The sequence below is a fragment of the Dermacentor andersoni genome, chromosome 1 (assembly GCF_023375885.2).
Source record: "Dermacentor andersoni chromosome 1, qqDerAnde1_hic_scaffold, whole genome shotgun sequence".
Classification (NCBI taxonomy): domain Eukaryota; kingdom Metazoa; phylum Arthropoda; class Arachnida; order Ixodida; family Ixodidae; genus Dermacentor; species Dermacentor andersoni.
In genome coordinates, this window is record NC_092814.1 from 322,334,907 (window position 1) to 322,362,663 (window position 27,757).

The 27,757-nt window shown below is 45.4% G+C and overlaps 1 protein-coding gene across 1 annotated transcript; it reads left to right on the forward strand.

Moving 5' to 3' along the window:
- The first annotated feature begins 1,694 nt into the window (after positions 1–1,694).
- Positions 1,695–27,685, forward strand: LOC129381263 (uncharacterized). Its single transcript, XM_072285945.1, has 7 exons — positions 1,695–1,773; positions 3,697–3,838; positions 4,973–5,043; positions 19,012–19,138; positions 23,636–23,718; positions 24,780–24,930; positions 27,598–27,685. Exons 4-7 carry the CDS (start codon positions 19,129–19,131, stop codon positions 27,657–27,659), a joined length of 306 nt encoding a protein of 101 aa, XP_072142046.1. The 5' UTR covers positions 1,695–1,773; positions 3,697–3,838; positions 4,973–5,043; positions 19,012–19,128; the 3' UTR covers positions 27,660–27,685.
- Positions 27,686–27,757: the final 72 nt, after the last annotated feature.

Consider the following 27,757-nt stretch of genomic DNA (forward strand, 5'->3'; position numbering starts at 1 on the left):
CCAGGCTAAACCCGCCTGTTGCCACAATTCACCACCACCACCACCACCACCAATGCACACAGCCCCCTTTGGCGAGATTCTCGCTGTAATGTTTTCTCCTGTGGATGCCTCTTTATTGATAACGAGCCGAAATTCTTCAGCTTAAGGTAAAGCATTCTTCTCGAAAGACATCAACATAACATCATATACACTCATGCCCTACCTAGAGTGGAACGTCCTAAATAACTCGTGAGAAGTCTGCTCCGGGAACTGATCAGACTATGTACGCAATAATAAAACACATTCACGCTGATACGCAAATTGCTCTATCGCCAGTTTTGAGCACCATGTGGACAATATAAATTTCCATAGCACTGAAAAAGGTTATTCATGTCTCCATCTTCAAACAGGGCTAGGATACATCTTCTATGGTAAGTTAGTGGCCTATGGCGTCATGAAACTGCTCGTTTAATCTGTTACAAAAGATTATTAATCATGCGCTATTACTTTCTTGAACGAAACAAACTACTTGACGTTTATGAACGATGCTTTAAATACAGCCGATCCCCAACTGACCACCTCGTGCGGATTAGGTCTTACATCCGTAAAGCTTCTGCTTAAAAACATTTCTTTCGGTCATTGTTTCTTGATATCAAAAACGCTTGACGCCCCACCTGGCCCTACGGAAGTATGCGACATCTCTCGGAAATAGGCATTTCGAGGCAACATGCTTAATGTAGTAGAAAGTTATTTATCGAACCTAACGTACCAGATTAATGCTGGTAATATTCCGTCCTGGTCAATCATCCAGAATACTGGGTTACCAGGTTGTAGGCGACTTATTTGTATCATTGTTGAGAAAAATGAATTTAGCACGTTCATTTATTCCACAACGTATGCTTTAATCCATTTATGTGCATGATTTGCCGATTGCATTTAACTCGTGTGACCTTGCATTCTACGAAAGACAAGTTGAAATTGGCTTGACCAAAGCGTCGACATCAGCACAGAATTGATTTAAGCCACATTTCTTGAGAAGCCCTTCCTTCCTTTTTTTCAAGAAATAGAGGTGTCGTTCCAGCCTCCCGTATTGATGTGCATGAGCAACACTTACCTGCGAATAAAGAGCACTACATTTTAAGGCAGCATTTTAGGCCGAAGTTAACCTTTATTCTACGCCTGAGAAAGAGGTAGGATAAATGATATGCATGGAGGTTATCCAACAATGAGCCCCATTGGCTACCCTGCACTTGCGGAAGGGAAAAGGGGGGGGGGGCAAGATTAGGAGAAGAGAAAATCTACTGTGGGTATCGCCGACACCACAACAGTTCTCTTCTCTATATCACAGTTGGTCACTCACTCCTGAAGTACCTTAAAAAGAAATGCCAAAAAAATGAATATTCTTAAAATTCTGTCGCAAACAGCGTGAGGTAGTGAGACGAAGTCACCGAAACATTTACAAATGTATAAATGGAACACGCCTAGATTGTCGGGCCATAGCGTATCAATCGGCTACTTATAGTGCCTCGATGATGCGGAATATGTCCATCACCTAGGCCTCCGGCTGACCCGCCGTAAGTGCTTTGAGACCGATACATTGGAAGTAGCGCGTTTACCGGACAAAACTTTGGTTTCTCGGAACTTACCTTTAATAAAATGTAATTTCAACCTTTTGTCACAGATGAAAGTATCTTATGCAAATACTTTTAATTTGCAGCAGTTCTGAAGACGCCTGGCGTTACCAGTTGAACACGCAGCACAGGCCGATAACCGACCAGACTTACAACCTCGACGGTACGTAGGCGATGGTCATTCGCCTTTACAACAAATATGGGAAAGATGCCCCACGTTGACCGTGGCAGTGGTGCATTTAAGGCGCATGAAGGCGCGCTTCACTAAAGCTGCCAAGTCGGTTTCCGCAGGAGCCGCCTTATCACTCTCATCTGTAAGACATTTGTGCAGATGCGTGCAAATTCATACACAACTTATGTTTGAATGAATTTATTCTCACATCAGTGAAGTTCAAAGGCACGCTCCCAGGTGATCGAGGCAGAAGCCGAAACTGTACATTCTACGCAGTCATCAATTCAGTAGCAATTGAAATCGGCGCTGCACAATCGATCTCTAACTTTATTTATCATGCAGAATCTGTGTGTTCGTCGTGCTGGCACCATAATTTTTCTCTTAAACTCATTCAACTTTGTTGACAAAGATATTGCTTCGATACCAACCGTGGTTGCTTAGTGGCATTGCCATTGGGCGACTAAGAACAGCGTCAAGGGGTAAAATAGTGGTTGCGGCGGCTGCATTTTGATCGCGGCGAAATGGTAACGCTCCTAAAGCCTTGCATAAGTAGCAATGTTTGTTTTTGGAGCTGTTTAATAAAGTGCATAATCGCATGATGAGTTAAACTCGGCTGCGCACGTAGTTGTTACTTAAGACTTGACGAAAAAAAAATCCTGCAATATAGTCGTAATAATTGGATGGAATGTAGAAACGGCAGACGCGGGCGAAGACAACTGTGCATTATTGTATAACGCTATTATTTATCCGCAATTCCATCACAGTATTGGTTCCACTCGGTAACGCCCATTGAATACTTCTGCAGAACGCAATACCTGCCGTGCAGAAATTCGTGTCATATTGTTGCAGCATTCATGCTGTTGCCACCATATGATTGCCTTCGACGTGGTAGTCTTGACGCTATCGTCACACACTCAATTACTCAACTTACGCCAACATGTAAGGTTCCGCACAACCCCAAACACTCTTGCGTGGTCAAGCCACGTGACTTCGTGCAGTGCGTGGTATTTGGACAATTTCTTCTGCAGATAAAAGATGAATTAAATATCGGAGGCTACTCTGGATCCGTCCCCGACATGACCAGGTGTCCGAAGCTAACCAGACTTTCTTGAAGAAAGAATTGTCCTGCACACGCGTATACCACAGATGCACGGGAAAACTATGCGGGTTTCCGAGAATGAAAGCTTTGCAGTTTACAATAAAAAATTGTTTTTTTTAACAGCATGTCGGATGAGGACAAACCTTTCTTGGCCTGGCGGATGACAATTTTCCCTTTCATGAATCTTTCCCTGCCTTTCGAGGTAAACACATATTATAAGGCGGATCTTGTGCGAGTGATTTGGAAGGCAAAAGATGGAGTGTATGTTCGGGTATGCCTAAGCCACAGCCTTTGATCTTCCGAAAAACTTTAACATTTAGTGAGATAAACTGAAAATAGGCGGCCAATACGAGTGCGATAAATTACTATAGAACCATGCGGCTTTCTCGGGTTTAAATGTTTCAATAACAGCAGAACGCTAGTATGTAGCCATTGGTTCTTACATGCATGTTCAATCTTGTGTGACAAGCCAAAGCGATGGTTGACGCCTTGTAGCCTATCCAGGAGATAATGCTTTACCGAAACACCAGAAGCTAGCAAACAAAGATCAAGCTTTGTAAGATCAGCCATGCTCTAGACTTGGCATCAAAGACCAAGGAATAAAACAATGAAGAACTCCCAATGCGCGTACTTGTCTTTTTCGTAGCATCACGTTGTGCTTTCCGGCTTTTGTTGCTTGCTTGTAGAGAAGCATTCCAGACGGAAGCAGTGCTGTTAGGATTTATCAGCATCAAGAATCTACGAAAACTTATTCTTCCCCTCGCGTTCCTAGCATTGAACATGACACAGTGTGGATCCAGCACCTCTGATTTCAGGGTATACAGGCAACAAAGAAACCGGAAGCACCGGTTTGACACTCCCGGTCTGCAGCGGCAGTGGCGGCGGCAACGATTCAGAGGCCAGTACAAGCCACGCGGGCACGGAGGAAGCATCGCGCATTCCGGAAAACGATGCGAGGTGAGATAAACATCTGTAGAATTCCGTTCAATAGAACAACTCATTGAGACCACACCCAACGCCGTCTACGGCTGTTAAGCTTGCACTGACGAACATGTGTGACGGATTGAAGTTCTGATGCCTGAAGCTCCAAATATCAGCTGTGTTCACAATACGGTGCTGGCTTTATCAGGAAGCTTTATCTGGGGATCTGCTACCTAGGGCGTAAATGCGAGAGAAGAAATCGTCTTGCTCTGCAACCACCGCAACAACATCGGTAAACGTTGTGGCGTTTTAAAAAAATATCATAATATTGAAATTAAAAGAATTACATTTTCGATTCGTTAAGAAAATTGAAACTCAAGTATAAAAATTGCAACATAATTGAGCTTCAAAAAATCTCATGATTATCAAAACTGCGCTAATATCACATCTAAAGTGCCCAAGGTTGATTTATTACACAGCACTCTAAAAGAAACTATTTTATGAGTAGATACTTTGCAAATGCTTGCATCAATGACAACTATCTTACGTGTCTATTTTAGGATTGGCGATTTCAGAATTTTTTCAAGTTGAAAACCAAACCAAAATTTTGACTCAGACAATTCTTGGGATTTACCTATGTCAATCAAATGCAATATATTTCAACACAATTTACACGGAAGATAATAAACCACATTGCTCCTTTTCCTTCACGGGTTCTCATTATTCATTTTCCCACGAAGTTCCAACTTATTAAGGACATAAGCCAGTCTAGACGCCGGCCAAGCTAACACGATTTACAATGTAAACCAGAAGGGTTGAGCAGCACCATAAAATTCCATTAGCCATGTGGACAATAGCAATAAATATCGGTATACCAATAGCCTATTACCCGCACAATAGCGAACAATGTTCACCTAGAGCTTTGCGCAGATATTTCAAAAGGGCAACATACACTAAAGCACACATACACCGGGCGCGCGTGAATCTGCTCCGAGCAACACTCCTGTGCGCCTTAAGGATTCTACAAGCAAAGGTCTCCCTTTGAAAGAGCACTTATCCTCATGAGTTCCGCCCCCTTGTCGAAACGTTGACTGCAGCTACAATCTTCACCTACATTTGTTTACCACCGCAGGCCGCAGTGTTCATGTGCATATCTTTCTTGCATTTTAGAATTCCTGACGCCACCGGCGCTGAGCCATGGAGTACGCAGTGCTACGCGGCTTGTGGCACTACAGTTTACGGTAGGTGTGGGAAGATTTTCAGCCGCTGTTATACAACGCCTAACCTTGCACGTGACTCGGCAATCTGTTTGCATTCGTGTACGACACATTTCTAGAGCATCGCCGCTGGCTCACAGGTGCAAGGCTCTGCACCTGTCAATCTATGCTCTACATTCTGCATAGTTTCTTATAAAAGAAATGGAACTGTTGCCTCGTGAACTTAGGCTCATGGTTGAGATGATCTGATGGATGAATCGCTGTGGCGATAACGCTACTCGCGCCTGTACAGTACTGTACTCCTGCTGAGAACAGTTAGCGGATTATCCGTGAGCAATCCCTGACGTACAATTAGGAGGGGTACGAAAGCAATACGTGCGCTCAGGTAGAGGGTGCAAAAAGAGGAACGATTATACAAGTGCCAGGAGACATTTTCTGGCTATGGGAGGGGTGTTAGTCACAGCTGCGTAGCAGAGATTCCCAGTTTGCTATCGTGTCGACGTCGTTAAAAACAGCCACAAGGCTCCTTAAGCTTTGCCATTAGAAGCAATGTTTTTTTCTTCTTAGGGCTGCTTATTGTTGATTGAACTGTTTAACTGCATGATGAATTCAACTGTGCTGCGCTTCTTGTCCCTACCTAGTACTTCCCATCAGTGCTACAATAAAGTCTCAAATATTACCGAAAGTGGACGCGGAGGAGCCCGAAGCAAGAAGCAGGCTGGAGACAAGTCAATGGGCGAATATGGTATAGATTCTGGGAATCATAGGGGCGACCTATTATTAGAGTTTGCAGAACGGAATAATGGGGATAACGAATACCTTCTTCCGCAAGCGGGATAACCGAAAGTGGACGTGGAGGAAGCCGAATCGCGAGACTAGAAATGAAATAGACTTCATAATATTCGCTAACCCTGGTATCATGCAAAATCTGGACGTGCTCGTCAAGGTGAGCTGCAGTGACCATAGAATGGTAAGATCTCGAATTAGCCTAGACTTGAGGATGGAACGGAAGAAACTGGTACATAAGAAGCAAACCAATGAGTTAGCGGTAAGAGGAAAAATAGAGGAATTCTGGATCAAGCTACAGAACAGGTATTCGGTTTTAACTCAGGAAGAGGACTTTGGTGTTGAAGCATTGAACGACAGTCTTACGGGCATCATTAGGCAGTGTGCAATAGAAGTGGGTGGTACCATTATTAGACAGCATACCGGTAAGCTGTCGCAGGAGAGGAAATATCTGATTAAGAAACGCCAATGTATGAAAGCCTCTAACCCTACAGTTAGAATAGAACTGGCTGAATTTTACAAGTTAATCAACAAGAGTAAGATGGCTGATTTAAGGAAGTATAACATGGATAGAATTGAGCATGCTCTCTGGAACGGAGGAAGCCTAAAAGCAGTGCAGAAGAAACTAAGAATGGCAAGAATCAGATTTATGCGTTAAAAGACAGAGCCGGCAATATCATTACTAATATGGATAAGATAGTTCAAGTGGCTGAGGAGTTCTATAGATATTTATACAGTACCAATGGCACCCACGACGATAATGTAAGAGGGAATAGTCTAGGCACAAGTAACGCCGGAAGAAGTAAAGAATGCCTTGGTAGCTATGCAAAGGGGGAAGACCGCTGGGGAGGATCAGGTAACAGATTTGTTGAAGGATGGTCGGCAGATTGTTCTAGAAAAACTGGCCACCCTGTATACGCAATGCCCCATGACCTCGAGCGTACGGGAATATTGGAAGAACGCCAACATAATATTAATCCATAAGAAAGGGGACGCCAAAGGCTTAAAAAATTATAGAAGGATCAGCTTACTGTGTGGTGCCTACAAAGTATTTACTTAGGTAATCTCAAATAGAATCAGCAACACCTTAGACTTCTGTCAACCAAAGGACCAGGCAGGATTTTGCAAAGGCTACTAAACAATAAACTATATTCACCCTATGAATCAGGTGATAGAGAAATGTGCGGAATATAACCAGCTCTTATCTGTATGAGCCGTCAAATACGTCAAGTAGATGCTGATGAGGTGCAGGAACCTGGGTACAGGAGAAGGGGAAACTGAAGTTTGAATAATAGTAGACATGATGGAGGCGTGTGTGTGTGAAGTGACTTTTAAAGAGAATGGAAGAGATAAGTGGCAGTGCCGTAACTCTCTCACAGGAGGACACCTCAACTGCACTGCACGGCAGCGCTCTTAGCTGCGTCACACTGCGAAAGTCAATTAGTGCCTGAAGCGCACACTTGACATTAGACGAGTGGGCTACAGGAAGAAGCAGCGCGTTGGTCGTGTCGCAAGGCAGTCCAAAACGCCGATGTGAGGAAAACAAGTCCGTGTACTCCACACTGAAAGCAGGACAGGGAAGTCGCAGATTCCCGAGCTTCTCCACATCGGCGCAGTTGATGCACACGTGACTGCCTTTTCCCTGCAGCCTGTGTAGTCTGGCGGCCGTCATGTAGCATCCTACACGAAGGCGAAGAAGGAACAAGCGGTCCTCGCGGGAGAATCCGGCGCGGGGAAGGAGGCGAGGGGGCGTGCCTGCCGCAACGCGCGGGTCCGCGTGCTGCGCGCGGAGGGTGCGCAGAATTGTCGTCCTGGCCACGTCAAAAGAGGTGACCGAGGTGGCGATGGGGAAGCGATCGGAGTGAGCCTCCTTATCGAGGGCATCGGCCGCCTCGTTGCCTGGTAAGTCGATGTGTACCGGAACCCACTGCAAGGCGACATCGCAGCCCCGCCTGACGAGATGGCGAAGTTTAGAACCGACCCGCTGCACAAGCGGAAGACCGACATAGTCATTCGCAAGCATGCACAGTGCCGCGCGCGAGTCAGATAAGATCGCAACGGAAACGACACTGCTCGGTTGTAGAAATAGGTCAGCCACGAGGTCGATCGCAGCGAGCTCGGCCACCGTCGACGACGAAGCAAACCAAAGGCGGCACTGTCTAGTAGCGGAAATGTCCGGCGCCATGCACGCAGCAGCGCCGGAGCCATCACTGGACACAGAGTCGTCCGTGTAAAAGAGCGGCCGGTCCCCTAGGCGCTCGTAGAGAAGTGCAGCCGTCTCCTGCTGCATGGCACATACAGCTGTGCGACGCTTTGACCTGACACCTGGCACAGTGGTGGTGACGTCGAGTAGAGCAGTGCCGTGCGGCGAGAAAGGCAGGAGAAGTTGCGGCAGCGACGCGATGAGTACGCTGAACTCCGTGGCACGCTGGCCCATGCCCGAGCCATCGAGGGTGTGGAGGCGGCACACGAGGCGTTCGCCCTGTGGCGAACGCTGGAGGCGCTCGATGTGGTGCAGCGCTCTCTTCCGTACGCGTAGTGAGGACGGCCAGTTTCCCGCTTCCGTGAGAGTTGCTTCCACTTGCGAACTGCGAGGAAGCCCGTAGAGTTGGCGGATTACGGTGTGGTGCTCCATATCGATGGCTTTCCAGGTGGCGGCTCTAGCGTTGGTGATGGGAAGCACATAGAGTGCTCGTGATGTTGCCACCGAGTTGCAAATTCGAAGTGCAAGTTGCGGTGTACAACCACGACCAGGGGCGAGCGGACAGCGTGCGGCGCCAGCCACCTTGGAAATCTTGCAGAGCTTGGAGACGACGGCTTTAAAGTTGACCCGGTAGTCGATGTCGAGTCCGACATAGCACACTTTTCTCTGCCAGAGCAGGAGGCTTCCGCGCAGCGTGAGACAAGGCACTTGGAAGCTCGCACGAGCACGGGGGTGTACTAACAGCGGCTCAGTTTTTGACGCCGAGAGCTGGAGCGCTATGCTGGCGAGGTATTCATCCACGGCGTTGATCGCCGACTGCAGCGATTCTCACCCTTGAAAGCCGAGGTCCGTGGGCCCGCACGCAAACAGTGCAATGTCATCGGCGTTGATCGCCACGCGAACTTCGTGGGCTGCCATCTTCGGGATGTAGTCAGGTAGTCTTGCCAGAGCCAAGTTAAAAAGGAATGGGCTGGTCACGCTGCCTTGTAGAACCCCGGAGGTCACGCTGCGAGGGGTACTGAGCGCATCGCCAACTCGCACTCTAAGCGTGCGGTCGCTGAGGAAGGCCGCGACATAGTCAAAGAGGCGGTTGGTGACACGTAGCTCACGAAGGTCTTGAATGATAGTGGTGTGAGGGGGACCATCAAATGCGCATTGAGCAGCACTAGATATCCGGCTTCCTGGCGACTTGCTGCGTGCTCGAGCGTAGCCACGACGTCCGTGAGCGAGTCAGCTGCTGAGCGCAGTCGCCGGAAACCACTCTGTTCAGCGGCGTAAGCATCAATGGCGGAAGCAATCCACTCATGGCATTGCAAAGCCATGGCTTCCAGAGTTTGCCGGCTACCGAAGTAAGTGACACTGGGCGATAGGAGCTGATGTTCGTGGCAGCTGTGCCACGCTTACGAATAGAGACGACGCTCGCCTCATTCCAGTCGGCAGCAATTATGCCACTGCACCAGACACCGTTGAAGGCCTCGAACATTGAAGGGAGCTGCACTGCATCGAAGTTCCTGAGGACCTGATGTGTTAGTCCGTCGTCACCAGGCGGTGAGCGTCCTTTACGCCTGCTCAAAACAATGCGCAACTCACTGAGGGCAAACTCGGCCGAGCACAGCACCTCAACGTGCTCCAAGATTGCACTCGTGGGAAACAGACATAGGATGGCTTTGTTTGACAGCGGTGATTCTATGTCTATACTGAATGCAAAGGTGGTGCAAGTCATCTGCATAGTGGAAGGGTACTACGGGTGCAAGATTATGATGCAAAGTGACAGTGCATAATCAGTGGACCTCAGTAAACATCCAGTTCCAAGGTCATGAAATAGAGTGAAGTACTGGTAATAGAGGGGGTGACGTACGACTTCCTGCTATCCAGACCAGATATAAGGAAACTAAAAATCAACGTATGCTGGGACGACGCGGTTTTAGTGGAAGGACTATTAAGGGAAGAGCCACAGCAGGGTAGAAAAGATAACCTACGAGTTGTCAAGTGCGCGGAGGATATTGCAACGACCTACCCTGAACTGGTATGCATAGGAAGCTATCCACAAGCGATGAAGTCACACAAGGTGCCTTTTGAACTAGCTGACAAGACAGTCATCCGAAAATCACCTTATAACATGTCAAGAGAGCGCAAGATGTGGTTGAAGAAAGAATTGCAGGAGATGCTAGACGCCGATATAATTCGACCATCGGTGTCACCCTTCGCTTCTCCCATTTCAGTTGCTCGGAAAGGAAATGGAACTTTCAGACTGTGCACAGATTACACGGTTTTCAATCCCCAAACAAAACTTATACCATTTCTCATGCCGAAGATAGACACGATGATAGATGACAGGTGGTTGCCAAAATTTTTCACGTATTGACTTGTGCAAAGGTCTCTCGCAATTCCCGCTAACCGAAGAAACAAAAATGTACACTGATTTTATCACGCCCTTCAATCTGTACGAGTATAACCGGCTTCCTTTCGGCTGGAAAAACTCGCCAGCATGGTTCCAGAAGATTTTAAACGAAGTTTTGAAGCCTTTCTTATGTGTCTTTTGTAACGTGTACATAGACGATATTATCGTCTTCTCCGAAACAGAGGCAGGCCTGTCTCAGGTATAAAATGCCTTGAGCGTGACACACCTCAAGGTTAATTTTAAGAAAAGCGCATTCTTTCAAAAATAAATTGTTTTGGAAGAGTTTTTGATGGGACTACGAAAAACACGAAACAAGGCTCCATAGAAAGGATATCCCAACTGGTAAAACCATGACGCCCACTCACTGCATGCGTTTTTGGGATTACCGGCACATTTCAGACCGTTCATAAAAGACTTTGCCATAAAAGCAAGATGCCTCACGTGCCTAATGCAGAAAGAAGTTCCATTTGAGTAGTATGAGGAATGTGAGAGTCTACCGTGACAACGGAGCAATGGTCTTCCTCCGCGACCGTGACCTAGTGCACAGAATCTCTGCTGACCCTATTCTACGCATACCAGATTTCACTTTACCCTTTGAACTGAATACCGACGCCTCACACAATGTAACATCATCATCATCATCATCATCATCAGCCTTGTTATGCCCACTGCAGGGCAAAGGCCTCTCCCATACTTCTCCAACTACCCCGGTCATGTACTAATTGTGGCCATGTTGTCCCTGCAAACTTCTTAATCTCATCCGCCCACCTAACTTTCTGCCGCCCTATGCTACGCTTTCCTTCCCTTGGAATCCATTCCGTAACTCTTAATGACCATCGGTTATCTTCCCTCCTCATTACGTGTCCTGCCCATGCCCATTTCTTTTTCTTGATTTCAACTAAGATATCATTTACCCGCGTTTGTTCCCTCACCCAATCTGCTCTTTTCTTATCCCTTAACGTTACACTCATCATTCTTCTTTCCATAGCTCGTTGCGTCGTCCTCAATTTGAGTAGAACTCTTTTCGTAAGCCTCCAGCTTTCTGCCCCGTAGGTTAGTACTGGTAAGACACAGCTATTATACACTTTTCTCTTGAGGGATAATGGCAACCTGCTGTTCATGATCTGATAATGCCTGCCAAACGCACCCCAGCCCATTCTTATTCTTCTGATTATTTCAGTCTCATCCGGATCCGCAGTCACTACCTGTCCTAAGTAGAGGTATTCCCTTACCACTTCCAGTGCCTCACTACCTATTGTATACTGCTGTTCCCTTCCGAGACTGTTAAACATTACTTTAGTTTTCTGCAAATTAATTTTTAGACCCGCCCTTCGGCTTTGCCTCTCCAGGTCAGTGAGCATGCATTGCAGTTGGTCCCCTGAGTTACTAAGCAAGGCAATATGATCAGCGAATCGCAAGTTACGAAGGTATTCTCCATTAACTCTTATCCCCAATTCTTCCCAATCCAGGTCTCTGAATACCTCCTGTAAACACGCTGTGAATAGCATCGGAGAGATCGTATCTCCCTGCCTGACGCCTTTCTTTATTGGGATTTTGTTGCTTTCTTTATGGAGGACTACGGTGGCTGTGGAGCCGCTATAGATATCTTTTAGTATTTTTACATACGGCTCGTCTACACCCTGATTCCGCAGTGCCTCCATGACTGCTGAGGTTTCGACTGAATCAAACGCTTTGTCGTAATCAATGAAAGCTATATATAAAGGTTGGTTATATTCCGCACATTTTTCTACCACCTGATTGATGGATGGATGGATTGATGGAACAGGTGCAGCCTTGTACCAGAAATGCCCTGAAGCCTTCGGCCGAGAAAAGCGAGACTTAGTAGGTTACTACAGCTACACCCACAAGCCATCTAAAGTCAGCTACACCACTATTGAAAAGGATGCTCTTGCAGGCCTTAAAGCAATTCAGTGCTTCTCTACGTACCTAGAAGGTGCGAAGTTTACTTTGTTACCGATCACCAGGCCCTCACTCATCTCTTCAATGTGACCCAACCTAAGGGACGTATCGCCAGATAGATGAGCTACTTGCAGCAGTTCGATTTCACCCTCCCCCACAGACCTGGACCCCTTTTGATTGATGCAGATGCATTATCTAGGCTGATGATACAGATCAACAAAGAACAATCAGAAGAAATCAATGAAGCGAAATTGTGGAAAAGCATTGAACAATTGAGTTTTATGGAAAGTTGCTATCAAGTGCCGCCAACGCTGGTTTCCAGGATGCTTTATTTGTACCACGATAGCCCAGAATCTGGAGGACACGACCGATATTTGCGCTGCTACGACAAGCTAGTCAAGAGATTTAAGTGGCCTAACATGAAAGAAGACGTAAATCAATACGTTTGTTCATGCCACATTTGTCAAGCCAACAAAGTGAAATATAAGCAGCCTGTGGACGCCATGATAATACCTTTCCACCCGAAAGTGACTTTTGAAGTTATACACCTAGATTTTGCCAAGCTAAATAAGAAGCGATGAGTCCGAAAAACGCAAGCTTTTCTTCTGGCTGTAGATGAATGCACTAGGATTGTGGTGGCACGGGCAGGAAAAGAAGACGCGAATAGTCTCATCGCCTTCCTCGAACGGGATATGTTTAGGACAACCAGGACGATCGTATGTGACAACGGTCCAGCATTCAAGAGTGAAAAACTAGCAAGATGGGCTCGAGACCACAACATATCAAATTATGTGCGCTATACCATCCGGCGGCGAATGGGTTTGCAGAGCACGCTATACGAGATGTGAAGCAATACATCAGGGTGTACGATAGTTTCCCTGTTGGATGGAAATGCTCTTTAGAAGCAGCTGTAAGAAATCACAATCGGTCCTACACAAGTGGTTTGGGATGTAGCCAACAGTTCGCTTCTTCAGGAGAAGTACCTATTCTTCAGGCGGACCGTGAGCGTGGGCTGTTCGAAAATATCAAGATCGTCGAGGACAGGAAACAAAAATCGCAGGAGGAGAGGTAGCGTAAAGGAATAAAAAAAAAGTATTTTTGACATGAGACATTGCTCAGAGATCCCAGAAATTCAGGTCACCGACCCCGTTCTAGTTAAGAAAGGAGTAAGAGAATCCATTGCCAAATATTATGGTCCTTATTCTGGGACAAAGACAGCCACTCAGAAAGGAATATTGAAGACTGTGTGGTACATTGGTGAAAGTGGCTCAGTTGAACATGCTTCGATTGAAACGTTTTCAAGTGCTACCGGAGGAGGGGTTAGCAAAAGAAACCTGGAAGGGTGAAGCGGCATGAGCCTTCGAATAGAAGATGAAGAGGCGCAGGAACATGGGTACAGGAGAAGGGGAGAATGAAGTTTGAATAAAGGTAGACAAGATGGACGCCAATTCCACAGCAATGCGTTACGAATATTGTGGCCTTTAACTAGGAACGCTAAATCTTATATATAGCTTTCATTGATTACGAGAAAGCGCTTGATTCAGTCGTAACCTCAGCAGGCATTCCGGAATCAGGGTTAAGACGTGCCGCATGCAACAATACTGGGACAGCTATAGCGGCTCCACAGCCACCGTAGTCCTCCATAAAGAAAGCAATAAAATCCCAATAAAGCGAGTCAGGCAGGGAGATACGATCTCTCCAATGCTATTAACAGCATGTTTACAGGAGGTATTCAGATACCTGGATTGGGAAGAATTGGGGATAAGAGTAAATGGAGAATACCTTAGTAACTTGCGAGTCTCTGATGACATTGCCTTGCTTAGTAACTCAGGGGACCAATTAGGACTTAACTCCGGGAACAATTAGGAGTGAGCAATGCATGCTCACTTACCTGGACAGGCAAAGTAGAAGGGTGGGCCTAAAATTAATCTGCAGAAAACTAAAGTAATGTTTAACAATCGGGGGAAAAGAACAGCCGTTCACGATAGGTAGGGAGGCACTGGAAGTGGTAAGGGAATACATCTACTTAGGGCAGGTAGTGACCGCGGATTCGGAGCATGAGACTGAAATAATCAGAAGAAAAATGGGGATGAGGTGCGTTTGGCAGACATTCTCAGATCATGAAGGGCAGGCTGCCATTATCCCTCAAGAAAAAAGTGTATAACTGCTGTGTCTTACCGGTACTCACTTGCGGGGCGGAAACCTGGACGCTCACGAAAAAGGTTCTACTTAAATTGAGGACGGCACAACGAGCTATGGAAAGACGCATGATGTGTAGAAGGTTAAGGGGTAAGAAGAGAGCAGATTGGGTGAGAGAACCAACGCGAAGTAATGACATCTTCGTTGAAATTAAGAAAAAGAAATGGGCATGGGCAGGGCATGTAATGAAGAGGTAAGATAAGCGATTGTCATTAAGGGTTTCGGACTGGATTCCAAGAGCAGAGAAGCTAGGCAGGGGGCGGAAGAAAGTTAGGTGGGCGGATCAGATTAAGAAGTTTGCAGGCACATGGCCACAATTAGCACATGACTGGGGTAGTTGGAGAAGTATTGGAGACGCCTTTGCCCTGCAGTAGGCGTAGCCAGGCTGGCGTTGACGATGATGATTATGATGAATATGATGTCACTGAAAATCCGCTGTCGGCGGAGTTGTCCGTGAGCCTAAATTCCCGTTTACATTCAGCTACCTTTGTGCAGCAACAGAACTGCTTGTTGGCGTAGTTGGTGCTTGCTAAAACACACGTTTTTGCCAAAAGTTAAAACACATACGAAAGTAAGACACACAGATGCACATAGACACAAACACATGCCACCCATGTTGTCTTCTATGTGTTTTACTTTTGTGTGTGTTTTAACTTGCGGCGGCAAAAATAATGTATTTTAACATATGCGTAGCCATGTGTGTGACGCCTTGCGATATTACATGTGGTATATACAGGTTATATTGCCGCCCCATCCTATCACTAAAGATGCTCAAACCTTGTCTTACATACAATAGAAAGTTGTTCCCCGGAACTTTGAGAATGGCAGCCCCAAACAAATGCCACGAAAAAAACAACGAAAATGCATACTTCTATTAAATATTGCAAGACTGAACTAGTAAAAGTGAGGAACATTAATGCAACCTGATAATTAAGTTTTGTTCTTTTAGGCACGGAACTTCGCAACATCCGGGTTCGGCCCTCGCAATAGAAGTGTAGGACGAACGACAAGAGTGTATGAGTAACAACAAGAATGTATGAGGAACGACGAAACATGTATGGTGTACGACGAACATAAATGATTGGTCGTGACACGAATATCATGATACCTGTCTAATGCAGGTCATCAAACAGCTACCTACGTCTTGGTGCTCTCACCGTCCTTTCGTTAACTTGGTAGGTACCCAAATTGACATAGTATGACAAGAAAGCAACACGAAAATTAATGATGGAGCATAATATGAATATCATAACATGTTTGTCATGCAGGTTATCGAACAGCCATCAACATCTCGGTGCTCTCATGATCGTTTCGTTAACTTGGTATCTACCCCAATTGGCATAGTGTGATAAGAATGTATGATGAACGTAAATGATAGGTCATGACATAATGTCTCGTTACGCTTGTCATATAGGTCATTAAACAGACGCATACGTCTTGGTGTGTACTAAAATTGGCATGGTATGACAAGAGGGTAGGACGAACATGAATAATAGGTCATAACTTGAATGTCATGACATACGGGTCATGTAGGTCACGAAACCTCCGCCTACATCTTGGTGCTCTCATGGTCGTTTCATTAACTTCGTAGGCCATCAATTCCCACAGGATGTTGGATCCGCCGGCTTTTTAAAGCGAAAGCTTTACTGGCCGAGAACGATTTCGTCGTGGCCGTGCTCCGAGGGGGCAAAAGACGTCACACGGCATTCGTCGTCACACCGCGTTCCTCGTCGTTGCGCTCGTCTCCCTCGCTTCGCCAGCTGCGTTGCATGCCTGATAACATGTCGGAGGGTTGAAAAGGAGAGCGCGCGTGCGCCGCAACCACAGTTGAGGCGGCAGTATTGACGGCTACAATTCTGATAAGCAGGAGGAGGCCTGGAATCGACATCGAAACGAGATGAAGAGGAAACGAATCACCCAGGGCGCAGACGAGCAGCGCGCCGAACGACTGGCTAAACGCCGTAACATAGCTAGACAACCAGACTAACTTGGACTTCCAATCAAGATTAACCAAGGCTAACCATGCTATGCCTTAGCTTTCGCTATGTATATCCTGGCATAGCCGAGCTAAGCCACTGGCAATTTTTTTACGTCTGATAGTCTATCGATGGCCTACACAGATGAAGGGGATGACAGCCATATGAAGCATGATACATGTCGCTCATGTTGTCAACAACCTTCAAGAGACCTTGAGCCAAACTACAGAGCCGTTATCCACGAAATCAAGCGGAGGAAGGGACGTGAATGGGGCGACAACAAAATAGGCATCATTGCGAGAGAAAAGTGAGGTCCTCCGGGCAACCAGTCAAAACGCGAGACAAGCAGTCTCCGGCCTCCAACTCTTTGTAGAGGACCGCATTTCATAGGCTGGTTACTGGCCAAAGAAGCTAAAGGAATTCTTGCGTCCAATTGTACCGGTAGCGAGCAGCAGGAGTCCCCGATGAAAGCGGTACACATGCCAGTCTTGAAACGAGGGGTATGATGGGAGATGAGCCTTGTAAGCAATGACCTCGCCAATTAACGGTGGGGCGTTGGGAAGAACCAGGAAGCCTCCCGTGTGGCACCTTGGTTGGGGTACGGTAGCTAGCTGGTGTGGTTATGGGCACAGGCCACCCAAATTACCTGCCATTTTGAACAGTTTTCGCACACTTACTCTGGTTTCTTACTATTGATTGCTAACATCACTCAAGCTGTAATTTCTTGTACGCTGAAGTTTAATTTGTCAGTTCCAATAGGGACTTTCAAAGATCAAACGCAGCGCATCATAGACTTGATTGTGAGTTTCGGCGCTCAGAGTTGCCTGTGCCCTTTTCAAGGCCAGTGGTCCGAGAGTTACACGGCGTGGATTTTGCGCTTTCTCTCGAAGGAAATGGCGCAATACTGCGTGACCAGGCCGGCGGCGTCGGCCGAGCCGCGGATGTTTGTGAGTGTAAAGGTGGTTGTAAACGTCACAGTTACTTCAACCATGCTTCTTTTCTGCTAGCCATTTCTTACTTGCATCTACTCTAGATTCCAGGAGAATAAGCATTTTTTTTTTCTTTTCGTGACGAGCTCCTAAACATGCATTGCTTGCAGCCTGTTTTAAGAACTTCATGTACAGGAGTCCTCAAATGGGATTCGGATAACCAGTTTCTGAAACGCGCATACGTCTTTCGCTGCCGCTTGTACAGGGTCCATTATGAAAGTAATGCGCATTTTCTGTGGAAAATAGACTTATTGACCCCACCAGTACAAATGGTTAAAATTCTTCAATATACTCTCCCCCTGCATCAATACACTTGCGGAGACTTGTCTGCCACGCCTGGAAGGGACACTGAAAGTCCTCGACAGAAATGTCTCTCAGGAACGCTGTAACATGCTTTTGAGTGTTTTCCACGGTCTCCCAATGCTTTCCTTTCAGCGCTCTCTTCAGACGGGGGGAAAAAGAAGTCGCACGGAGCCAAGTCGGCACTGTAAGGGGGATGGGTAACTCAACGTAACACGCTGGGTTGACAGTTCCCCCCTTCGGTACAAACTCAATATAGACGATTGCTAGGACGTCAAAGAAGACGATGAGCATCGTTCTGATGAGAGACTTGCTCATTCGCGCTTTTTGGGGTGGGGGATGATTTTGTGCGCCGCTCGCTACTCGGACTTTTCAATTCTGGGTCGTACTCGGGCGTTCAGGATGCATCTCCGGCTAAGACAGTTAAAGCCCGGCTCCTTTTGCATCTGATCCAAGAATTCTCGACCGTGCAAAACTCAAAGTTCTTTCTGATCTTCAATCAACCCTTTCCGCACAAGCTTCGTGCAGACCTTCCGCATTTGCAGATCCTCTGTGTATATCCCATGTGCCGCAAATGTGCACATGTTTAGGGCAGAACCCTTGCCTCATTTCTGGACCGGTTTTACCGCGCTGCCATGAGTAGTCTCGTCATATTATTATCGTGCGCATTACTTCCATAATGGACCCTACCTGGGCCATAGCAGGTCAACAATTTCTAGCAGGTCAGCAGGTCAAGAATTTATAGTACCTAGTCTGAAACATGTCCCGTAACCTTTTCTGTGTCTTTCTACAGGGGCTGTCTCCTGCTCGTAATAGATGAACAAAAAGCAAGAACCTTGTGAAGCATCTAATGCGCCTATTACTGCATGATGCAGCAAATCTGTTGGGTCAAGGCTTACGCGCTCAAGATATCGACACGTTCATTTTCGTTTCGAAAATTATCGTGTTCTGTCCGCGGTAGGAGATGCAGCGTAATAATTTTCCGAAGAAGCCAGCATTGAACAATCCTGATAGTGCTCACCTTCCTCATCGCTACGAAGTTCTTGTATGCATTCAAGACCGAGTTTTAGAAAAAAAATAGCACCGCGTGCACACACTCTTCCATTCCTCTACCACTAACATCTTGTAGCCTCGACCATTAAAAAGATGTTTTTTTCTTATGGGTTTGTCTTTACCAGTTACGAATAAACACATTTTATGTACTTTCATGCAATACAGGTGTCTCGTACTGTCGTAGCACTTGTTACCTACGCCTGGGCTCCAGCAGCAGCATCGATCACGCGCAGCCCCGCACTAGCCGCGCTGGCTGGGTGGAAGCATCGGCCATTTTAGAATATGGCGCAAGGTAAGCCCACTTTAAGAAACGTTTCATTGCAAAACAACTCGAAGACTACAGGAAATGCTTACCGTGGTGTAACTATGCCTGCACCCTCTAAATGTTCAAGGGGATAGGTAGCTGTGATGTCTGAAACAGGAACTGCGTCAGCAGTTTTGAGCATTCGGGAGGCGGAGCTGGCCTTAACATACTTTCTATTTGCAAGAGAGTGACTCGACACGGACAGACCAGAAAGCATAGGGTTTCCTACAATATACTTCAGAGTACTCCGGCGCTGCAATCGTTGGGCTACCATCGGAATGATGGGAAGTACATATATTTGTTTGACTATTCAGACGTTGTTGTGGGTCCGTTAAGCTTTGTCTGCCTCCATTGTCGTAAATTTTAGAGCAGTCTATACACTTCGAACTGCGGAATACGCTCCAAGCACATACAATCGCTGCTAATGGAAACGACTGAGCTTGTCGAGGTCGCCAAATCGAAACGCGCCGAGCGTCTCTAGGCACTGACTTCCCCGCAATAAATATATAAAGGTGTTTCACATCGCTTGTCGATGCATGCGTCCATGGCGTAATAGTTTCCATATCCGACCTCTGTGCTGACATAACGAAGTATACTGTGGATAGAATTGAGCCTGCTCTCAGGAACGGAGGAAGCCTAAAAGCAGTGCAGAAGAAACTAGGAATGGCATGAATCAGATGTATGCGTCAAGTGACAAAGCCGGCAGTATCATTAGTATTATGGATAAAATAGTTGAAATGGCTGAGGGGTTATATAAGGACTTATAAAGTACCAGTGGCACCCACGACAATAATGGAAGAGGGAATAGTCTAGAGTAATTTGACATCCCACAAGTAAAGCCGGAAGAAGAAAAGATAGCCCTGGGAGCTATGCAGAGGGGGATGGCAGCTGGAGGGGGTGGGAATCAGGTAACAGCAGATTTGTTCAAGGATGGTGGGCAGATTGTTCTAGAAAAACTGGCCACTCTGTATACGCCATGCCTCATGACCTCGAGCGTACCGGAATCTTCGAAGAACGCCAACATAATCTTAATGTACAAGAAAGAGGACGCCAAAGACTAGAAAAATTATAGACCAATCAGCTTACTGTCCGTTGCCTAGAAAGTATTTACTAAGGTAATCGCAAATAGAATTACGAACTCGGACTTATGTCAACCAAAGGACCAGGCAGGATTTCGTAAAGGCTACTCAACAATAGACCATATTCACAATATCAATGGGGTGATAAATGTGCGGAATTTGACCAACCCTTATATATAGCTTTCATTGATTACGAGAAAGCGTTTGATTCAGTAGAAACCTTAGCGGTCATGCAGGCACTTCGAAAGCATGGTGTAGACGAGCCGTATGTAAAAATACTAAAAGATATCTATAGCGGCTCCACAGCCACTGTAGTCCTTGATAAAGAAAAAAACAACAAAATCCCAATAAAGAAGGGCATGAGGCAGGTAGATACTATTTCTCCAATGCTATTCTCAGCCTGTTTACAGGAGGTATTCAGAGACCTGGATTGGGAAGAACTTTGGATAAGAGTTAATGGAGCATACCTTAGTAACTTGCGATTCGCTGATGATATTGCCTTGCTTAGTAACTCAGGGGACCAATTTCAATGCACGCTCAGTGACCTGGACAGGCAAAGAAGGGTGGGTCTAAAGATTAATCTGCAGAAAACTACATTAATGTGTAACAGTCTCGGAAAAAAATAGCAGTTTACGGTAGGTACCGAGGCACTGGAAGTGGTAAGCGAATACGTCTGCTTAGGCCAGGTAGTGACCGCGGATCCGGATCGTGAGACTGAAATAAACAGATGAATAAGAATAAGCTGGGGTGTGTTTCGCAGACGTTCTCAGATCATGAAGAGCAGGTTGCCACTATTCCTCAAGAGGAAAGTGTGTAACATCTATGTCTTACCAGTACTCACCTACGGGGCAAAAACCTGGAGGCTTACGAAAATGGTTCTCTTTAATTTGGCGATGACGCAACGAGCTATGAAAAAAGTGATGCGTGTAACGTTAAGGTATACGAGGAGAGCAGATTGCGTGAGGGAACAAACGCGAGTTAATGACATCGTAGTTGAAATCAAGAAAAAGAAATGGGGCATGGGCAGGAGATGTAATGAGGGGGGAAGATAACTGATGGTCATTAAGGGTTACGGACTATATTCCGAGAGAAGAGAAGCGTAGCAGGGGGCGGCAGAAAGTTAGATGGACGGATGAGAATAGGAAGTTTGCAGCGACAACATGGCCACAATTAGCACATGACCAGGGTAGTTGAAGTGTCGGAGAGTCATATGCATTGCAGTGGGCGTAGCCAGGCTGATGATGATGATTCAAATATGTATTACGCAGAACAATGTTGAAAATAACTAGTTTATTAAGTCACGAAGCCGTTCGAAACCGTTTGGCGCCGTTGTTACCGTTCATGGATCCCATCACAACCAACACCTCTTTATACTTGTCATTTGGCAAGACTAAAATCGAGTCCTCTGATATGTTGTGAGCACTTTGCTATCTCACTTTCTTTCTTTCCGTATCCTGGGAGAAATACATGTGGTCCATGTTCACAGCGCAGGAAGGCGTATGCATTTAATTATTTTATTTCACCGGAACAGAAAGAAGATACTTTTAAATGCAAATAAAGAAGTTTTAAATTATCAAAGGACATTTTAGCACGAATGACCAAGTGAAGCAATTTACGCGAGTTCCCCTGCTCGAAACCACCGCTAATATTTTGAGTAAATCTCCAAATTTTTGAAAAAGGTCTAAAGTTATCTAATGACCTTTGTGCATTGAAGTAGCGCAGGTAATATTCCGCTCGAATCTACGTTTTCTATGTTCTTCAGTTCGTCCCCACTATTATCCAATGCGTGGCAAGCCGTCATTATTTTAAAGGTGCCATGTAGTCTCCAGTACATCCGCTTCACAGTATCGTGCAGCAATGAAAAGGGAATCTTTTTTGACAAGAATCGTTACTGGGAGTCACTACAATTTTCCGGTTTAAATATGCCATTGTGTTCCACTTCACTATCGTGTACCGTCGTTACATGAAAATTTGTGTGTGAATCGCAGGCAGAGTCGGAGAAAGTTCGTCCATGTGGCACCGAAATATTGCGGCTTTCGCGGCATCCGAGCTTGGTTGACAGAGCAGGTTTCCTATTCCAAATGTAGAGGATAAGGTGTCGTTGAGGAATTGACTATCGTGCGTGTTTCCATTATTCGTTTGATTGAAACATTTGTTGTTTCTGGCAATTACATGTTGCTGAGCATCCTTGGACTTATTCCATAGTCCGTCACAACCAGAGAATAATGTAATCGCGACTAAGAAAAGCGCAGTGCCTCTGCAGATGACCTCTGAAACAACCAAGCAACCTGGATAGCGCCCACAGGTTAATTATTCTGCTCTGCTAACGAAAATGTAAAGCTAGTGGAAGAACAAAAACTTGCTGCTACAAGTTAACCTATTACCTTTGACTAAGCGCTGATATCAGGACCACTCATCAAATTTAACAGAACAACCAGGATTCATTGTACCAACAATGGCACCGATACCTATGTACGAAGAGTTGTTTTCAGCTTTCAGCGCCGCTTCACGTCACGGAGAGAAGCGAACCTAATTGGATGGCGATACCATGGAATTTTTCTATGAGTTGGACAGCGTACATATAACCTTTTATTCTTTGGTTGTGGCCGAATATAAGCAAATTGTCGTAGTTAGGTATGTGGGTAGGTAGGCATATCACGTCCGCTCTTGTCCGGCGTCCTTTTCACAATCACGCCTCCACCGTCGAGCACAGCAGCCTGGTGCTCTAGTCATTAGACCACTCTTTTTCCCGCTAAAAAATCAACCGCCATCGCAAGGCTACTTTTATCACTGAAGACACCCAGCTCTTTGAAACATTCGGTGCATGCGTCACGTGCCAGTTTCGCGACTTCTTGGATCTTGAAAGCGTGTTTCGTCATTGCAGTTCGCACTTTGTACAAACTGTGACGTTGTGCCGAGTTCATTATCGGCACAGGTTGAAAATAGTTTAACATTTTATCGCCCGATTACAAATGACTTCATTGTTTTCCATAAACTTCATAATTGAAACCTAAATACACACTACATATGATTGTATAACTTAGCGCACATTACGTTTTAATACCCGTTTCTCTCTGTAACTCCCGGTGAGTACCTCTACACTACCCATTAACCTTGTGCATAAATTCTGCTCAAGCGGATCAGGAAATCTGAACCTCCTGATGTTCTTCAACGTGCACCTAAATCTAAGTACACGGGTGATTTTGCATTTCGCCCCCGTCGAAATGCGGCCGCCGTGGCCGAGATTCGATCCGGCGAATTCTGAAAGGTCTGTCATAAAAAACTATTCTTTTTAGAGCAATCCGCATAAGCACACATTTTTTATACCGTAAGCATTTGTAAGGTCACCCATCGATAAAACCGTCGGTCCGTCCCAAATTGCCTTTCGTTCTGTGCATCGTTTCAGCGCTAATGAAGCGATCAGACCAGAGTGGTCATGGAGCTCTCGGCGCACGCCGCACTCAGCAACGTTCGCAGATCACTTTCAAGGTATGGACCAGTGTGTCTCTTAAACAATCAGTAAGCAGCGAGAACACAGCGGGCGAAGCTATCAGCATGGCGGTGCTCAGGCCGTGTACGTTTCGTCACTGTTCATAAAGGTTGGACGCAGATGGCTAAGGCGATAAAGAGCGATAACAATTTTAATGATTGTAACGTCATCAGTGCACCTGTTGCCACCACCTGCACAACTTTGCTTGCGTAATTGATGCTCTTTGCAGCACCATCTGCACCATTTCCTGCCGCAGCATAACTGTCGTTTCTACTCGCCCGATCAAGTTTCATAAATATGTTAATGACACCAGCCCGCGTGGATATGAGCCGTTGGCAAAATGCTTAGGCATACTTAGATAACTCCCACAGGAGTTCCTTCATGGCTCTTTTCTTGTCCAGGTGCATAACAACTTCCTCTTTCGTGAACGCTTCACCGCTTCTCGGGGTTAACTGATTTTCTTAAACAGACCATTATTCCAGCGGTTTGAAAGCTTAACGATCGACAGCTTGCTCTGATTTCACCTATGCCTTAGAGAAAAGGATATTCCTGAAAAGCTTCCGCATTAGGTGAGAAAATCTTTGAGAATGACTTGCCAATACGAATACAATTTAATAGGACAGAACCTTGTGGGCTCACCATCATGAACATTTTAATGGCAGCAAACTAGTATGTAGTGATTGGTCCGTGCATGCATGTCATATCTGGTTGTATGTCATGCAGCATCGACGTCTCACGCAGAGTGGCTTATCACAGAGCCATTCCATTACAGTGCGCGAAAAGAAGCGAGCAAATAAAAACCAAGCATTGCAAAATCAACCAAGCGCCCGTTTAGGCAGAAAGCACCCAGAAATCAACAATTAATAACTTTAAAAACACGTTTGTCCTCTTCGTTCACACTATGTTGTTTTTTGAGAATTTTGTTGCTTAAACTTTGAGGATCACTTCGCAGGAGTGCAGTCCTGTCAAGGTTAATTCTTTGTTCCTGCGCGTTCATATCACAGAATGCTACAGCCTCGTGACTTCTCGCACAGTGGGGAATTGGCACCTCTGCTTTCAGGGCATGCAGACAATACTGGAAACGGAAGCGCCGCATTCACACTGCCGGTCTACAGCAGCAGCAGCAGTGGTGGTGGCAGCGATGACGCAGTGGCCAGCACAAGCCGCGCGGGCATGCAGGAAGCATCGGGCATATTGGGAAACGAAGCTACGTGAGCCCAACATTTGCAAGAACTCCTTTCGATTGAGCAACTCGATGACTGAGACGGCAGGCGATTCCGTCTATAGCTCAATTATGCTTACAATGGCGAACTTTTGCGAGGGATTTAAGTTCTGAGCATTCAAACGCCAAAATATCGACTTCTGTTCAGACAGTATGGCACTGGAGTAAACAGGAATCTTTAGCTCTGGATCTACTACCCAGGTACATGGGAAAGGAGCAATCAGTTTTCGCGGCAACGCACTGCACGAACAGTGGGGAAGTTTGTGGCATTTAAAAAATAATGTTCTATTGCTATAGTTGGAGAAATTGCATTTTTGTTTGCCATATATACTCACGAATAAAGTGAGCAACTTAAGCATCAGAATTACAACTTTATAACACTAAAATAAAAGCAATGTAATGGTTCTATGAAATGCACCAAATACATCATGTAAAGGGCACAAAATATGTGCTTAACACAGCACTTTCAAATATGCTTTTTTATGAGTAGATGCGTTGGAAATCATTGCACAAGGTTTAACAATTTCAGGCATCTACAAAGGGTTGTAAAATAAAGTTCCCCTCTGCATTCTCTAAGATATGCAGCTAATACAACATCGATGAAGTTAAATACCACTTTCTGGAAGTTAAATTTGTAAATTTTATGCTTCTATTCTTTTTTCATTTAGCGATTTCAGAATTTTTACCTGATAAAAACACATCTGAAAATCGTGATCTATACAGTTGCAGGAATTTAACTATTTCAATTAAATGAAACCCTTTTATTAGAATGTGTGCAGAAAACAATCAAGAATTCTTTTCTTAGGCCTACACGTGTTCTCTGAAAATGATACTGCCTCTGTCGTGGGCTGTTAATCACCTTTCCTATTATTTATTTATTTATTTATTTATTTATAACTTGCTTTCTTACATAGGTCTAATTTGTTCATTAAATAATCCGGTCTCAATACCAGCCAAGCTGGCACGATATGAAAAGATCTAAAAGTTAACACGACAGGAGCTGAACCACGCCGTAACATTACATGACTCATGTGAACTACAGTAATAAGAATAGGTATAGGTAAGCAAGTAAACAGCACATTAGTACAATAGCGAACGATGTTCATATTGTGCTTGGTGCAGGCATTTCAAAAATGCAACAGACAAGAGTGAAGGGAAACACATGGCGCGGGCATCTCTGCTCTACAGCCCATATTTTTTTCTCTCCCCTAAACGGTACAAAAGATATCGTACCAACAATGACTTAACTCAACACTTGCAAACTACGTTAACTCACCGAGAAAAATCTTGTCGACCATGGACAGAAGACAGAAATACAGGTTACTTAATTTCCATCAACGTAGACTGCACTGAACGCTGTAATGCATATTTTCACAAGGAGATGAAGAAGCAGAAAACAAACTTCCTAGGCAGTATTGCATCGACTGTGCGTGAAAACACTGAACGATATGAGGCATTTCTGCTCGCTGCGTATGGGGGAATAGACTATCGGCACATCGGCTGCTCAATGCCTTCAGCACGACTGATCTAATGGTCGAATATGAGTCGAATGTTAAATTACCTGATACAATCACATCAGAATAATTTGAACCTGGAATTTTGTTCTTCGTGTTCGACAGGCAGAGATTCAGTTATGGCTTAAAATGTCCGTTAGGGAATCAGTCCACCTACATACTTGTCAGGAATAATGTGAATAGCGCGCCTTTGCGCCATTTTCAGTTACTAAGGCGAAAGCCTTAAGTAGCTCTATGTAATGGTTCCTACCCGGAAAAAGCGCCTCTAGTGCACAGACAAAAGATATCATCATAAGGAATGGCTCATACCCCGTAAACAAGCAATGACGTAATGGCTGATAATGAATGAACAAAGGAAAGAAAGGACGAAGGAACGAAAGAGCGAAGGAAAGAAAGAACGAAAGGACCTTTAGGTATTGCATTAGGTCCAAGCCTGTGTGGTTTAGGGGGCCGACCTACTGCGTCATACGTTTATTTCACAGTGCGGCTCGCTACGTTTTCAAACAAGTCTCACTCCTCCGATCACATAACTTAATGCACTACCACGTGGGCAGCAAGTTTTCGCCTTCAAGTGTTACAGAAGTGTAACATGCTGCCGAACTTTTTTACTCTTCCTAATATACAAGGCATCCTAAAAACATAGAAGCATTTTAACTGATGCAGAATAGGCTTTTTCAATGTCGAATGTCTCCCTTCCGAGAAACATATTAGGACTTATTGCCTGAAAGCTCCTTGTTTGCGTGTTAAATACGCACATGTATTTTAAATATATAAACCGGTTATGTTTCTTCATTGAAACTCGCTGCAAGACATCTCTGCTTACCAGCACTTCTTTTAGATACGCTATAAATGATGTATTAGGGCAAGCTATATTTCGTATTGCTTGCAGCTCTAACGAAGATGATTTTTTTTTTCAAATTTAGAAACAATGACCATAAAAAGCAGCAACGTTCATTTTATGCCAAACTAGAGTCCAACTCAAGCGCCAAGATTAAATGCAGCAAGTTAGCGCTCGGGTTCAGCTAGTCGCCTTAGCAATAAAGCGCGATTTATTTTGTCAACCTCTCATTTCGCAAAATGTGTTTTTGTTCTCCCGTAACACGAGCCGGCGATTTTGAGCTCCTTTGTCCGTCTACTTGCAGGAATGCTACTGGAACCGGAGGAAGGGGACAGCAAGAGTTGTGCGGTGTCTGTGGCAATATAACGAGCAGGCGGGCTGCCTTACACGAGCAGGACAGCCAACACACGGGCGACACAGCCCACATTTGCAAAGCATGGGATCAATCGTCTGTGAAGATGTCT